General features: G+C 39.2%; 1 protein-coding gene across 1 annotated transcript in view; it reads right to left on the reverse strand.

Annotated features, from left to right (window-relative positions):
• Positions 1–620: 620 nt before the first annotated feature.
• fbxl16 (F-box and leucine-rich repeat protein 16) overlaps positions 621–13,321 on the reverse strand; it is a 43,642-nt gene continuing 30,941 nt past the window's right edge. Inside the window, exons 6-7 of the mRNA XM_012879556.3 lie at positions 11,391–11,454; positions 621–7,230 (exon numbers count right to left, since the gene is read on the reverse strand). Coding sequence (XP_012735010.1) covers positions 7,082–7,230; positions 11,391–11,454 — 213 coding nt within the window. The 3' untranslated portion in view covers positions 621–7,081. The remainder of the gene's footprint in view (positions 7,231–11,390; positions 11,455–13,321) is intronic.

Consider the following 13,321-nt stretch of genomic DNA (forward strand, 5'->3'; position numbering starts at 1 on the left):
CAAGAAAAAAGGTTTGAATACTATTATTAATAAATCTATTCAAGAGTTTTATGTTCTGAAATGAGAGACAAAAAATGTTTAACATGTAGAAGTTGTGCAATCAATTCTTTTCTTTTTTTGGAAAATCCAATAGACACCCATTGACAGCTGGTGTCTATCTCCAGCTGTCAATGGGCGAGAGGCGGGGTACACCCTGGACAGGTCGCCTGTCTATTGCAGGGATTTAGAAAATCATTACGTTTTTAAAGAAGTTTGTATAGGTCAGTAAAAGGTCAGTACTACTCATGCCCATTATGAGTGGATGGAAACTTTTACATAGAACTGGATTAGGGTTTATTGTTCTTTGCTTGTGATCTAAAAAAAACACTAATCTGAATATTTTATTGATTTTTTCAGAACATTTTCACCCTACAGTAAAAACAGGAATCAACTCATTCCCTTTTTTGTTGACGCTACACATGTATTTGTCTTTATCTCAATAAACAGCTCAAACTGGGGAGGTCTTTGTGTGACTCCAAAGATGGTCTTATCTAGAATGTCTCCACTGCCACCTAGTGGTCATTAGTCAAAGTAACTTCAGCTTCAGCATCAAGGACATTAAAAGAGAACACAAACATCTATCAGTTTCAACAATGTCAGTAAATCGTTGTTTTTATTTCACTGCTTAGTTAAACTTGTGCTGTACAAGGGTTGTAACAAAATGGTGACAGATGACCAAAAAGACTGCAGACAGTAATAGAAATGATTTGTCTTAGAAAATGACCTGGGGTGATGCTCCGTAGAAAGGTTAGTTGTTTGCAGCTACGAAATGACTGTGCATGAGAGCTCATGATATGTAAACAGACATGTGAATTCCGTGGAAGCTTTTCAAAAGCAAAATACCGCAAGCACAAAAACCCTCAACTGTGTTTTTAAACTGGAAGTCCGCGTTGGAGAACACAGACACAGAGTTACTTGGAAATGAATGGTATAGAGCCCAATGAAACGGGGAGGTAAAATTTTTTATAGAATTATTACAATCATCCTCAATAACACGTAATTTTTGTCATTATAATAAAACCTTACAGGGATTGTTCAGGATTTTTGTAGCGCGGCTCTGTCAAAAGTCTGAAGGCATTTAACACAATTAACACCTGAAACCATTTACCTGCAGTAGATCTATTTATGTCTTCATTCATTATGAATCCAGAGGCCAAAGTTAATCAGACAGGTGCCAAGACAAAAGTGATACTCCAGTGAGTTTAACAGCATCGATCTCAATGGTATTTTATGAACTTACAAACCAGCAACCATTTTTCCCTGAGGATGTTACTTACAAAAAGACCAGTCCTATTTTAAACAGGAAATGGTAGTAGGAGGCAGTGCACCACAAATGGCCTTCCTGTGTGAAACACATACTGAAAGAGAAAACTAAAGCAGAGCAAACCCTGAAAAAGATATTGCTCTCTTAAGCTGCTGTAGATAGTTACTCTAACCCAGTGGTTCTTAAATGTTTTCTGTTGCACAATAGCTGGAAAATGTTTCAGGCCCCCCATCTCAACAAAATGGGTCAAAATTGTAACTTTTATTCTTTTCTGTTCTAATGCATTAAAGGTGTCATTCTGGAGGTTACCCATAATCCCTTTTAAAATGTATAACATATATAATGGTTTCTCACACTCTTTAAACTAGATAATATTGGCAACAGTATAAATGGCCTTTAGACCGATTTGTACCTGCAGTCAAAACGAAGGATAAAGCTAAAATGTCCACTGCCTGTGGACACAGTACATTCTCTTTCTGGAAAAATGGCACATTACTTTTAACTGGCTATAAACTTCATATGGCAACAATAACATCAAGCTATTAATATTAAAGATAAACTTCAGTTAAGTTTTGCACTTTTTAGTGAGTTTATTAATAGTAATAATCCTTCTACTGACCGTAGGTACAGACCAAACAGCAGGTGGTGCTGTTATCATATTTAGAAGGCCTGTTTTTTGTGGACAAAAAAGATAAGGCTGCTCTTGCACTTAGTTTATTCTAGGGATGGACAACAATAAATAGTAAGAGAACAGTGCATGTCCTTCTCTGAAATAAATGTAATGCCTTTATTTGTGTTTCATAATGGATCTTCCCATAATGTTATGGGCAGTTTTCTAAATAAGAAAAACAGGCGTTTTGTATTGGACCACTAACCACTTCAGCGTGATAACTGTTTTTTTTTTTTTCATGCTGTTCTAAACACATGGTCAGATTCATTGATCAGGGGAAAAGGTACCACAACTCTAACAGCTTGACTGGAGAAATGCAGCATATTTTCAATATATTATTCAGGATTGTGAATACGTTAAATTTATCTTTTAAATTTGTATTTAAAAGATACAGGTTCTGGTATTAGTCATATTAAAAGTAGGGCTGAGACATTGACACAGTTCTGTTGTTATATAAAAGAAATGCAATCAATCCTACTTCTTTGGCTCAGTGGTAATGCTGACGTATGTGGCAGAAATACACCTAAAGTTAATTAACCAATCACAATGAAGATGTACAAGGTGTATTGAGTGCTGCAGGACTTTAGGTAAACGGTATCACCTCAATGCAAACATGTTGCTTGTCAGACACCAGCCCATAATCTACCAGAGAATAGGATTCAGAGCCAGAACAAACAAGTCTACATCTAATGGGACTGTTAATGTTCATGCACATGTTTATCCACTAATGAAGTCCTCACCCAGAATTAATTAATTACTAAGTCTCAAATTAATTAGACTAATATTTTAACAATTTCCACAGCTATTTAAAAGCTGAACTTCCAATTTAAACCAGTCCCATGACCTACATGTTACTGGTTGGGTTCTGGTCTCCGTAGTTCAGTTCTCAATATGTGTTTCACACAGGAGGGTTACAATGCCTCCTACCTCCAGTGTAGGCCACACATAAACCACCATGAAGTACACTTTGCTTTTGCTTCCTGTTGGACTTGCTGTCAGTTTCAGCCGCTGGGACTAACTAATCTGGATTTATTTGAAATGAAGATCCAAAGAATTATCTACTGCAGGTAAAATACTAACTGCTTATAACATTTTAACAGAACCTCACTTCAACAGCCCTGAACTATCGCTTTGAGTTCTCCAAAACCGGTGATAGAAGGTTGCACTGAGGCCAGATTGCTGGACTATGTCCAGATCCTACTGCTGTTTACTCTAGTTTTAGTACGTCGGTAATAAGCTTCCATAGAATCCTCAGAGATCTTGCCCCTTTTCTAAAAATTAGACAATGTAAACATTGCTCAGCCATGCCAGAGGGTGAAGTCACACATTATAAGCTTTTATGTATATCATACTCTGTATTTTTGCTGCCACATTCAGCACAATGACAGTAAATATAACATCACAGCTGAAGATCCCCTTATTCTGTAGGGACCAAGCAGCAATACAAAGTCGACACAGACTTGCACGGAGGAAAATATATTTTAGTATATTGTGATGATTTTAAAAACTTGAAGTTACTGGTCATGATGTTAATGTTTTCCAAGAGTTTAGTAGATCATTTTACAAACGGGGCCTGAAATGTCACAACATAAATAATAATATTGTTAATAATAGTAATAGAAAACAGCAATTCTTGAATAAGCTCAATTAAGGTCACACACAGCAAACTTGAAAACTAAAACAAAATTGTTGAAAAATGCCTTTTCAATAAATAAATCCTGCAAATAAGACACACATTTATTTAAATAAATAAATACATGAATAAATAAATATACGTCTGTACACCAATGAGATGCTGAAAGTCTAAAACTAACCGTCTCGAAGCAAAAACACAGACCAAGTGGAAACATGCACTGTATGTTCAGCCCTCAGTCCGTTTCATGGTAGTCAGTGGTCTGCTAGACACATTTTATGTGCTGCTGTGGATGCATTTGGCACAATCTAGAACTGGCTGACACTGATCTAGCTTCTTTCGGTGGCAGTCAGCACATCTGAGGACACACAAGGCAGAAAGTAGGGCAGAGGAGTGTGATGGGCTCCGTCCAGTATACTGACAGATACCACAATGGCTGCTTCCAAGTGGTGCTAGCTTCTAGGAAACTTTACTGCTTTTCCTTTATGCCTTATAATTATTAACAGAATTATTGTAGCAAATATTCCATGTGTGTGAAACTGAGAACTTTAGTTCTGTGGATTTATTACATCTCCTGTGTTTCGTTACAGGCAACAAGCCTCCCCTGTTAGTTTACACTTTGTCTGAACAATGCCCAGCAAAGACACTAACTCAGAAAAATAGTTAAGCACCGTTTTCAGAACCGACAAGGAATGATCAGATTTGGATGAAATTTGGTACTCCGGCGGATCAGTGATTGGTTTGTAAATAATTCAATTTGCAGCTTGGTGGGACATCTAGGAGCACATAAGCTGTGCTATAATAATTGACGCAATAGTGTTACAGGCAAGTCAGTGGGTTTGCATTAAGAGGTGTTGTTGTCATTCTGTAACTGGCTGGCCATGGAAAATTATGGATTCATTGGGTGGTTGATGATACCCACATGCATCCCTCTGTTACGGTTTTAGAACTACTGAGTCACAGCATTTGCTGCAGTGCTGCTAAATAAGGTCACGGACTTCCGGCTTACCAATTTTACAAATCCGGCAATTTTATGTCACTGAGCAATTTTGTTGTCCAAGCTGAAGGACGCCTACATGGATATGTTTAATTGTTCTGTTTAAAGGCTCTAGTAACTGCCTGAAGCTTGAGGTGTGCGGAGAAATTGGCTGGTGACTGGAACTGGGTCATTTTCAGTCTGACAAGCCCTGATCAATGATTGAACCAGGTTGGAAACAAGAAAATTTGGCATTTTCTGATCAGTGAATGCATCATACATCCATTATCTTTATTATGGATGCTGTTATGGCGTAAAAAAAAATTCAAGACTAGTTATTTGTAGTATAAGTGATGCGTTTAAAAGGAAGTAAGGAGACACACGGATGGTAAGAAGCTGTTTCAAAGGACGGTGAGATCTCTACATGTCAGAATACAGTATGTCTGGGATCGACTACAGAGGAGCAAGAAGGAGAACACATATTTTACCATAAAGTTGCCATGTTTGCCATTTTTTTTAACTTTTAACCTCTGTCAGTCATACTGCATTGGGAAATGTTGGCAGCCTGGGACTTAAGGTAATGACCTACATTCTGTTTAAGTAATGCTAGCCACATTAACCGCACTGATGGCTGATGCTACAGACAAAAAAGTTCACTCTGTAACCTCTGTCTTTGTTTTAAAGTATTAGTGATTTGAATGGTCGCTGACATGCTCAGTGTGAAGTTTCCTTTGTCCCTAATTAATATAATCATTCATGACAGGAAGGGAATAAAAAAAATGTCCTCAGTCTTCTCCTCAAATATTCTTTATAGTTGGAAGATGTATGCATTGTTCTCAAACTAAAACTGGAATCAGCTAGAATCAGTTTTAGAAGGTAAAAGGTTTACAAAAATCAGAGATCCAAAATCAGAGACCAAAACTTCATCCAAAATTCTAGCTAGAGAATAATCTAAAACATTCCCATGAACAGGATTGTTGAATTAGGTAAATCCCAAGAGCCCTGAGTCTCTGCCTGTTGTGGAGACGTTTCTTTAAATACTGAACTCACTGAACCTTCATTTTGGCTGCTGAAGCAACCTGGCTTTGCAGGCTGCATCAGACGTAGCGTTAGAAGCATCAGAGCCACACAAGTTCAAATGCACTAAAATAACTAACATCAGGCGTTACTCTAATTTTAAAGTTGTGGCAGAAACAAAGTTTGAAGACGTAATCTTCATGTTTGGAGAAAAAATCCTCGACCTCAACCCCCTGCTAAATGAAAGTATTTAGTAGCTGGAGCGCAGATACATCAACACGTCACTAAAAGTCTCAAAACCAATCTGTTTATGCCATGTGACTCTGCAAAAGGCCTTGTTTGTGGAAATTCTTCTCCTCTTAGGAGAAGCTTTCCATGTGAATGCTCTCTGCACAGTCTGCTCTCCCTTTGACTGACTGCTCAGTCACGGCGCACCGTCTCAACCACCCCATGTCACTAATATACAAAAACAGTGGAGCTCACAAATGATTGGAAAAACCAAACGAGTCAAATGAGCGTGCGACTACACCCCCACCCCACCCAGCAAAAACCAAAAGCTGATGTAAACAGTTGTGTTTCTGATCTTCTTTTTTTTTTACTCCTGTTTTGTTTTGGATGTTTTTGTTTGTTTGTATTTTTTTCTTTTTTTGCGAGATTTCAGTTAAGACACAAAAAGAAAAAGGAAAAAAAAGATTATCCCAAAGATGGGGAGTTGTGGGTTTATGACACACACGCACACAGAAGCAGGGAGAAAAAAGAGATTGAGATGGTCCATCCTTATTCACTTGTTCAGTTCCGTCAGGTTCCGCTTCCTTCGGCCCGGCGCGCAAAGTCTTCAACTAAACAAGAGAAAACTAAACTTTTGATTCCTTCTGAGAAAAAGGGAAACAGCAGGTATATTACAAGGACAGATGAGAAGTGTCAGCACTCATGATCTTGAGAAGTTATATTTGCTTCACTTACATACAGTATACGTTTTAGTGTGTTTTGCAGTGTATGAGCTTATGTGTGAGTTCAGACAGCTAAAAAAATCTTCATCTTCATCAAACAAAAAGTCTTTAACTTCCTCTTTCCTCTTTGTTGCATCTCGGTCTGCTCTCTCTCCGTTCTGTGTCCTCTCAATAGAAAAAAAACTCCACCCAAGGCTATAGAGAGGCTCTCCTCCAGAACTAACAGCCATCTGTTGATTGTGAAAAAGAAACTTGCTGTCAGACAAGACGTCACACCAAGTTCTTCACTCCCGCATCTTCTTAAATGAAGCTCAGACGCCATGCCTTTATCCTCGAGATATGGCATGTCCTATCCTGTACCTTCCTGCCTCTCTGTTCAGGTGGCTGAGGGGGAAGATGGGTGAAGAGTGGGGGGGGGGGGGGCAGGGGGGGGGGAACGATGCAGGAACAGCTTGGAGTGAAAAGGACAAGGAAGAATGTAGGAGGAGGAAGGTTGAAGTACGGTGGTCTGTCTGATGAGGGCTGGGTGGTCTTATTCAATGACCATGCAGTGGGGCAGGTGCTGGGTGTAGTATTTGAAGAGCTCAGCGGTGGCTCCTGGACAGTTGGTCAGCTCCAGTTCCTCCAGATCCTGCAGCTGGATGAGGCCTGACAGTCCGGTTGTGGTCAGCAGGGGGCAGCCTGGAGGAACAAATGGACAACAGTCAGCTGCATCTCTACTAATGACCCCACCGGTATCCCAAAAGTCAGTTCTCCCCCAGGTAATACACAACAAAGCCAACTCATTTACTGCACCAGTGCACTGATCTCCACTGCTCATCATAAGACAAGATGCCAGCATTTCAGCTTCTTTTTAAATATTTAGTTTGTTCATAACTTAAAAGGTTAGAGTTTGCAAAAAAACAAACAAAAAAAAACCTTTAGGTAAGGGATGTTAAAGCAACAATACAAATAAGCAATTTTTTTGAAGTATTAATGTAATGTTTTTCTTTTGTTGTCTTTAAGTGGGTTATGAGTAGTCAGTACATGAGCTTTTGCAGACTATCTTTGGTCAACTTTACACCAGATTAAGTTTGGCCTATGTTCTCCAGGACCTTGAGGACTCTTTGGGCATTATAAGCTTATTGCTTCTGCCAATACACCCTTTTCAGACTGTTTTAACTTATGTTACATGGACATATACTGTCATTTATTATATACTTGTGTGTCTGAAATAAATGTCATATTAATTAATTAATATGACTAAATTGCAGCAAATTTTAAAAACCTATCTAAGTGTGAAGGTAATCATAACATTGCTGCATTTGAGTGCAATTGGGGTTTTCCTATTGCCCCACAGGAATGCAACCTTGATGCTGCGCCAAAAAGGAGCCTCTGTCCAATGATCTTCCTTTATACATGAGAGGTTTCTGCACCTCAACCTTCAGTTTCAGCCTTGCAGCGGAGTATCAACTTTCATCAACTTTTTGGCAATACGAAAAATGAGAAGATAAAGGGATAGGTTATATGGAGGTGCCTGTGCAAATTCTCAGTAACGACAAACAGGCCATTGATTGCAAGCTGAAAATGCTGAGTCTCAAAGGCCTCATTTGTATTTTATGATTCCCACAGCAGCTGTTGAGCAATTCTACTATAAAGTCTTTCAGCTGCTTCTTGTACTGTTTCCTCTTTCTCATTCTGGATCTTCTTCATCCCTAAATACAATGCCAGGACTCTACCTTTATTTTGCTCTAGTGCATTTAGTACTTAAACTACAGCCAAAAATCTTGCAGTCTTCTTTGGCATAAAAGTCATGGTTTTCTGGTGACCAAGTCACACTGATGTGTGTATGTTATCTCATGGATAAACTGCCACTGATGCTTCCAAGCCACGCCACACCAAGGATCCATCACCATGGTGATGATCCACCCTGATCTCACCATGTAAATCTTGTGAAGGCTCAAAAGAGCAGTGTTCTTCATTCACCTCAAAATCCTCTCCAGGATTTTACAAACATCATCCATGTTCTGACTGATTTATAATGTTGTGTAGTCTTAATCTGGTATCAAGGAGGCCCAATGGAACTGTTTAAAACAAGGTAAAAAACTCATAAACATGATCTGATGGTAGCTAAAGTGAATACTAGATTATTATTTCTACAGTGATATATTCTGCCATCAGAAAGAGTGCTTTAAGAACATTAAGGTTTGTCACTATCATTGAGAGGAGAATGACCTAAATGGAAAAAGCGGTGGTGGTTATGGAAGATAATTGGACTGATTAGGAGTGCCAATTGATTTGGATTCAGTTTTGTGGATGTTTAATTGGAAAACGTTTTGACTCATACATTTGACTCATCTTTATTTCCCCCAGGCAAGGGATGTGGATTGTGAAGAGGAGGAATGTTACTGATCCTGATGAGGATCTCCTAGAAGCAGGGGGATTTGGCGCTGTCTTCAAATAGAGTTGAGAGTCATTAGCATAGCAAAGAAAGGAGATCCAATGCTGACTACTGACACAGCTCAGAGAAAGCATGTATAAAATGAAGAGTAGAGGCCCAAGGACTGAACCTTGTGGGACATCACAGGTTACAGGGGCTAATTGACACCTGGCTCAAATCTTCGGTTCTCTTTGAGAGGTAGGATGAAAATCATTTCAGGGCAGTATCAGTGGTGAGTCCAATATTGGTAATAAGGTGGTTGAGGAGGATATGATGGTCAACAGTGTTAAAAGCTGCTGTTAGCGTACTAAAATGGGCAGTAAGGGGAAGCTAGCATCAGCTGCCATGCAGAGGTCATCATTAGTGCTGTTTCTGTACTATTAGCAGTACAAACAAAACCAGTTTAAAACTTCTCAAACAGGGAGTTAAAATAGAGGTGATCCTACAGCTGAGCAGTGTCAGCTTTTTCCAGCACAAAAACAGGATGTGGGAGATGTGTCGATAGTTGGAAAGCACATCCGGGCTGAGGTTTGCCTTTTACAGCAGGGGTTTGATGATGGCATTTTTAAGTGAGTATGGGACCTGGCCAGACTGTAATGAATAGTTAAATATTTGTGTGATGAGAGAGCCTATGGCAGGAAGGTTTGATTTGATGAGGGCAGTAGGGAAGAGGTCCAATGTTGACTTAGCTTTGAGGGCTAGGAGGCGAGGAACCGTGCTAGCGTAATGTGTAAATGGTCGTCAGAACCAAGCTCGGCACGGTTAACTGATCCAAGCTCGGTCCGAACTCGGCATGGATCGGTTAAAAAAGGGTAGTGTAAATGGGGCTCATGACTTTACAAGTTTCTATGCCTCGTGGCTGGTTGCACACAAAGGTTTTCCCATGAAATTATTGCACCCTTATAGTTTTTTTTTCTGTGTTTTATTTAGTTTTGCTCTATTCATTAGTAAACACAACACTTTTGTTTACAATTACCATAACAAACCCACGTGACCAGAAGTACGATGAGGAACGAGTAAACTTCAGGTTTATCAGGACAAAAGGAGAAGCAATGGAGCCGAGTCAGTCAGCAACACCCAGCGGAGGTGTGGAAAGAAAGAGGTTAAGTAACTCTAACCCTGTAGATCCTGTTGGTCTTTGATCATGTTAAGATGTAACTTGTAGGACGGTCTTACTGGCTCTTAAAGCAGCTGCATCAGTTGTCGCCATCTTACTTTCTAATAGTTTCGCGGTACTGCCGGCAGACAACACAAAAATGTTTGTCTGCTGATTGTGCCCAATGCAAAGGTCTAAAAAGGAATGACCTCTTGGCGTATGTTATTTTATTTGAAGATTATTATATTATTTTGTGTTTTCTTTTTATGGTCAGGATACGTGACGAGGTCCCTTTAATTCACTCTGTTCCTTTAAATCCCAGGTAAAACGCACCTGTTCGAAGGTGCTTATTTATTCACACAACTGCCAGTGTATCACTTGTTTTTGACTCTTAGTGACTGTGTTGCTATTAAGTCATCCAGTAGCCAGGCACAATCCTCTGGCTGTCAGGAGGAATGAAATAGAATGGGAGCTACGCATCTAACTAAGGTTCTATGAATTACTGATGACCACCAGAGTTGCTCGTCACTCAGAGTCTTGTGAGAACATTTGGAAGAGAAACGAGTGTCACCCAGGTCACATCCAATAGCATGAACTTGTTTTATATATTCTTGACCTCTGTGCTGCGCACATGTAGATATCCAGGTGCTAAGCACTTTCCTCTGGCAGTCATCTAGAATTCATAGAACCTAAGTTACATACACAACTCCCGTTTTTACTCATTTGCAATTCTTTTAACTTGTACTATCAGTTTTTATTGATTGCAGTTTATTTTGTGTAATTGTGATGATTTTTATTTCAATGCCCTCCTGATTTGTTGCCTAATTTGTTCAGTTGTTTGCTTTAGTTTGGGTTTTAAAACTTATAAAAATAAAATGGAATTGATCTGAAATTATTATTTTGTTTACACATTTAAACTTACAGTAAATATTGTATTAATTGTTATGTAAAATTACCATTTAGTCATTGAATCCATAAAAGATCAGCACACATGGCTGCACACTGTCTTGATTTATCTCTACAATAGTGTCTTTGTTGCTGAGGTCCTCGATGAGCGGTGTGTTCACACTAAATGAGCTCAATCTGTGATTGTGAAAATTTGTCTACAATCGAAAACTTGATTTTGCATGCAAAGTTTAATGGTGTTAAATGTAGTATAAGGAAATACAATACATGTTTTTTCTTTCATTTAAAAGGCAATTGTCCCATTAAATCTACAGAGTTAAATCTACAGAGTTCAATGTTGATGCAGGGCGAACATGTTGGGTAACTAATTATGAGTGGTATGACTTTTTTGGGGGATTTAGGAAAATGCATAAATCATACCTGCTAAAGACAGTAGACGAAGACTTCTCATTCCAAACAAATGCTGCAGACCAAAATCTTGCACCTGTAAATAAGTATACAGAGAGGGTTGTTGAGTCTAAGAAAAAACATACAGTTTGTTGCAAAAAGATGTATAACCCTTGAAACTTTCTAAATGTAATTCCAAGCACAAATTACAATGTACAACGTTAAATTATTATGAGATGATATGTGACAGACCAACACAGAGTAACCCATTATTGCAAAGTGAAAGTAAAAAGAAAGCAGTTTCTTACTAATAAAAGTCTGGATTAGTCTGGATTTTGACTTGGTCATTGTAATATGTAAATAAGCTTTAAACCATCCCGTAGCATCTCTGGCTATGTCATCAGGGTGGTTGTCCTCAACCCCAATCTCAGGTCTTCTGCAACGTCTAACAGCTTTTCTTCCAAGTTTATCCTGGATTTAGTCTTTGAAGATTGTGTTGGATCTCCCCATTAACTTTGACCAGCTTCTTGTTTCTGCTGAGTAAAAAATCCAGTCCAACACCATGATTTTGCCTCTACAATGTTTCAGACTGTGGCAATGTTTTTTTTTCAGGGTGATATGCAGCTTTTTTTTTTTCCTCCAAACAAATAATTTTTCATTTAGGCAAAATTGTTGGTCTTATTTGACCAGAGCACCTTCTTCTCCATGTCCCTTACATGACTTGTGGCAAACAGAATTTCTTATGACTTTCTTTAAACAAAGGCTTTTTTCTTGTCAGTGTTCCGAAACTACTTGTCAGGCTAGACTTGTGTGGCCTGTTTCGCCAACTGATTCTCCCACCCGAGCTGTGGATCTCTGCAGCTCCTCCCAGAGTTACCTAGGGCCTCGTGGCTGCTTCTCTGAGTTCTGTTCTCTTTGCCCAGTCTGTCAGTCTAGGTGGACATCCATGTCTTGGTAGGTCTGCAGTTGCCCCACCATCTCACAATGCCCAGATGATGGATTGATCGGAGCTCTGGGACATATTCAAAGCTTGGGAGATTGTTTTAGAATCTAACCCTGCTTTAAACCGAACCAGAACTTTCTCCCTGACCCGTCTGCTGTGTTCCTTGGTCACCCAATTGTTCAATTAGGTGACTTCTGAAGGTATTCAATTGCATCGGATTTTCTTAAAGGGGATATAACATGCAAAATCCACTTTTTCTGTCCTTAAATACATTTTACAATTTGTTGTGTTCTTATGGCCTCGGGAAGTACTGAAAAGTTGAATTTAGGCCTCCAAACTGTTGTTTAGATATCTTTCGATTCGATTCTTTTTGGGTCATATTTTTCAAGCCGTTCAGATTTTTCTGTTAAAAAACTATTTTCCTCAAACCTTTGTTGAGTTGTCGCTTCAATTTTGTCGTCCAAATTCACCGTCAATGGACAGGTCTAAATGTTTGGTTGCTGGGTGTATTAACCCACAAAGGTCACCCCATTGACCCCCATTATCAGAATCTCGGTAAACTTCGTGGGAATGTATCCGTGTCAGTGGGGAAAGTCCTCATTTGCATGAAGCAGAACAATCAGTAATTTTTGCCAGTATGAAGAGGGATTTGCCCATCTGATCAAGGGTTCAGTTCCTGCTGACACACACAGCAAAGTGGTAAGCAGCTGATAACTCTGAAATTTCAACAGACTTTATTTTAGAAAAATAGTGCTTGCTGTGAGGTCACTAGCTCACAGCAAGCACTATAATTACCTTCACTAGCCTCTTGGGAGCACAACATATTGCCTATTTCAACTAGAATTATGATATAAGCAGCATTGTTTTCTCTTGCTCTGGGTCAGACAATGGCTTGAACATGTAAAGCTAATATTTTTTCTAAATAAAAGTTTCTCTTGCACTGGATAATAGCATCTCGGGAGTTAAACTACAAAAAATGGTGAGGGGGGTGGGTGCAGTGCCATGGAAGATGTTAGAGGGC

Source organism: Fundulus heteroclitus, chromosome 16 (genome assembly GCF_011125445.2).
Source record: "Fundulus heteroclitus isolate FHET01 chromosome 16, MU-UCD_Fhet_4.1, whole genome shotgun sequence".
In the NCBI taxonomy this organism is placed as follows: Eukaryota; Metazoa; Chordata; class Actinopteri; order Cyprinodontiformes; family Fundulidae; genus Fundulus; species Fundulus heteroclitus.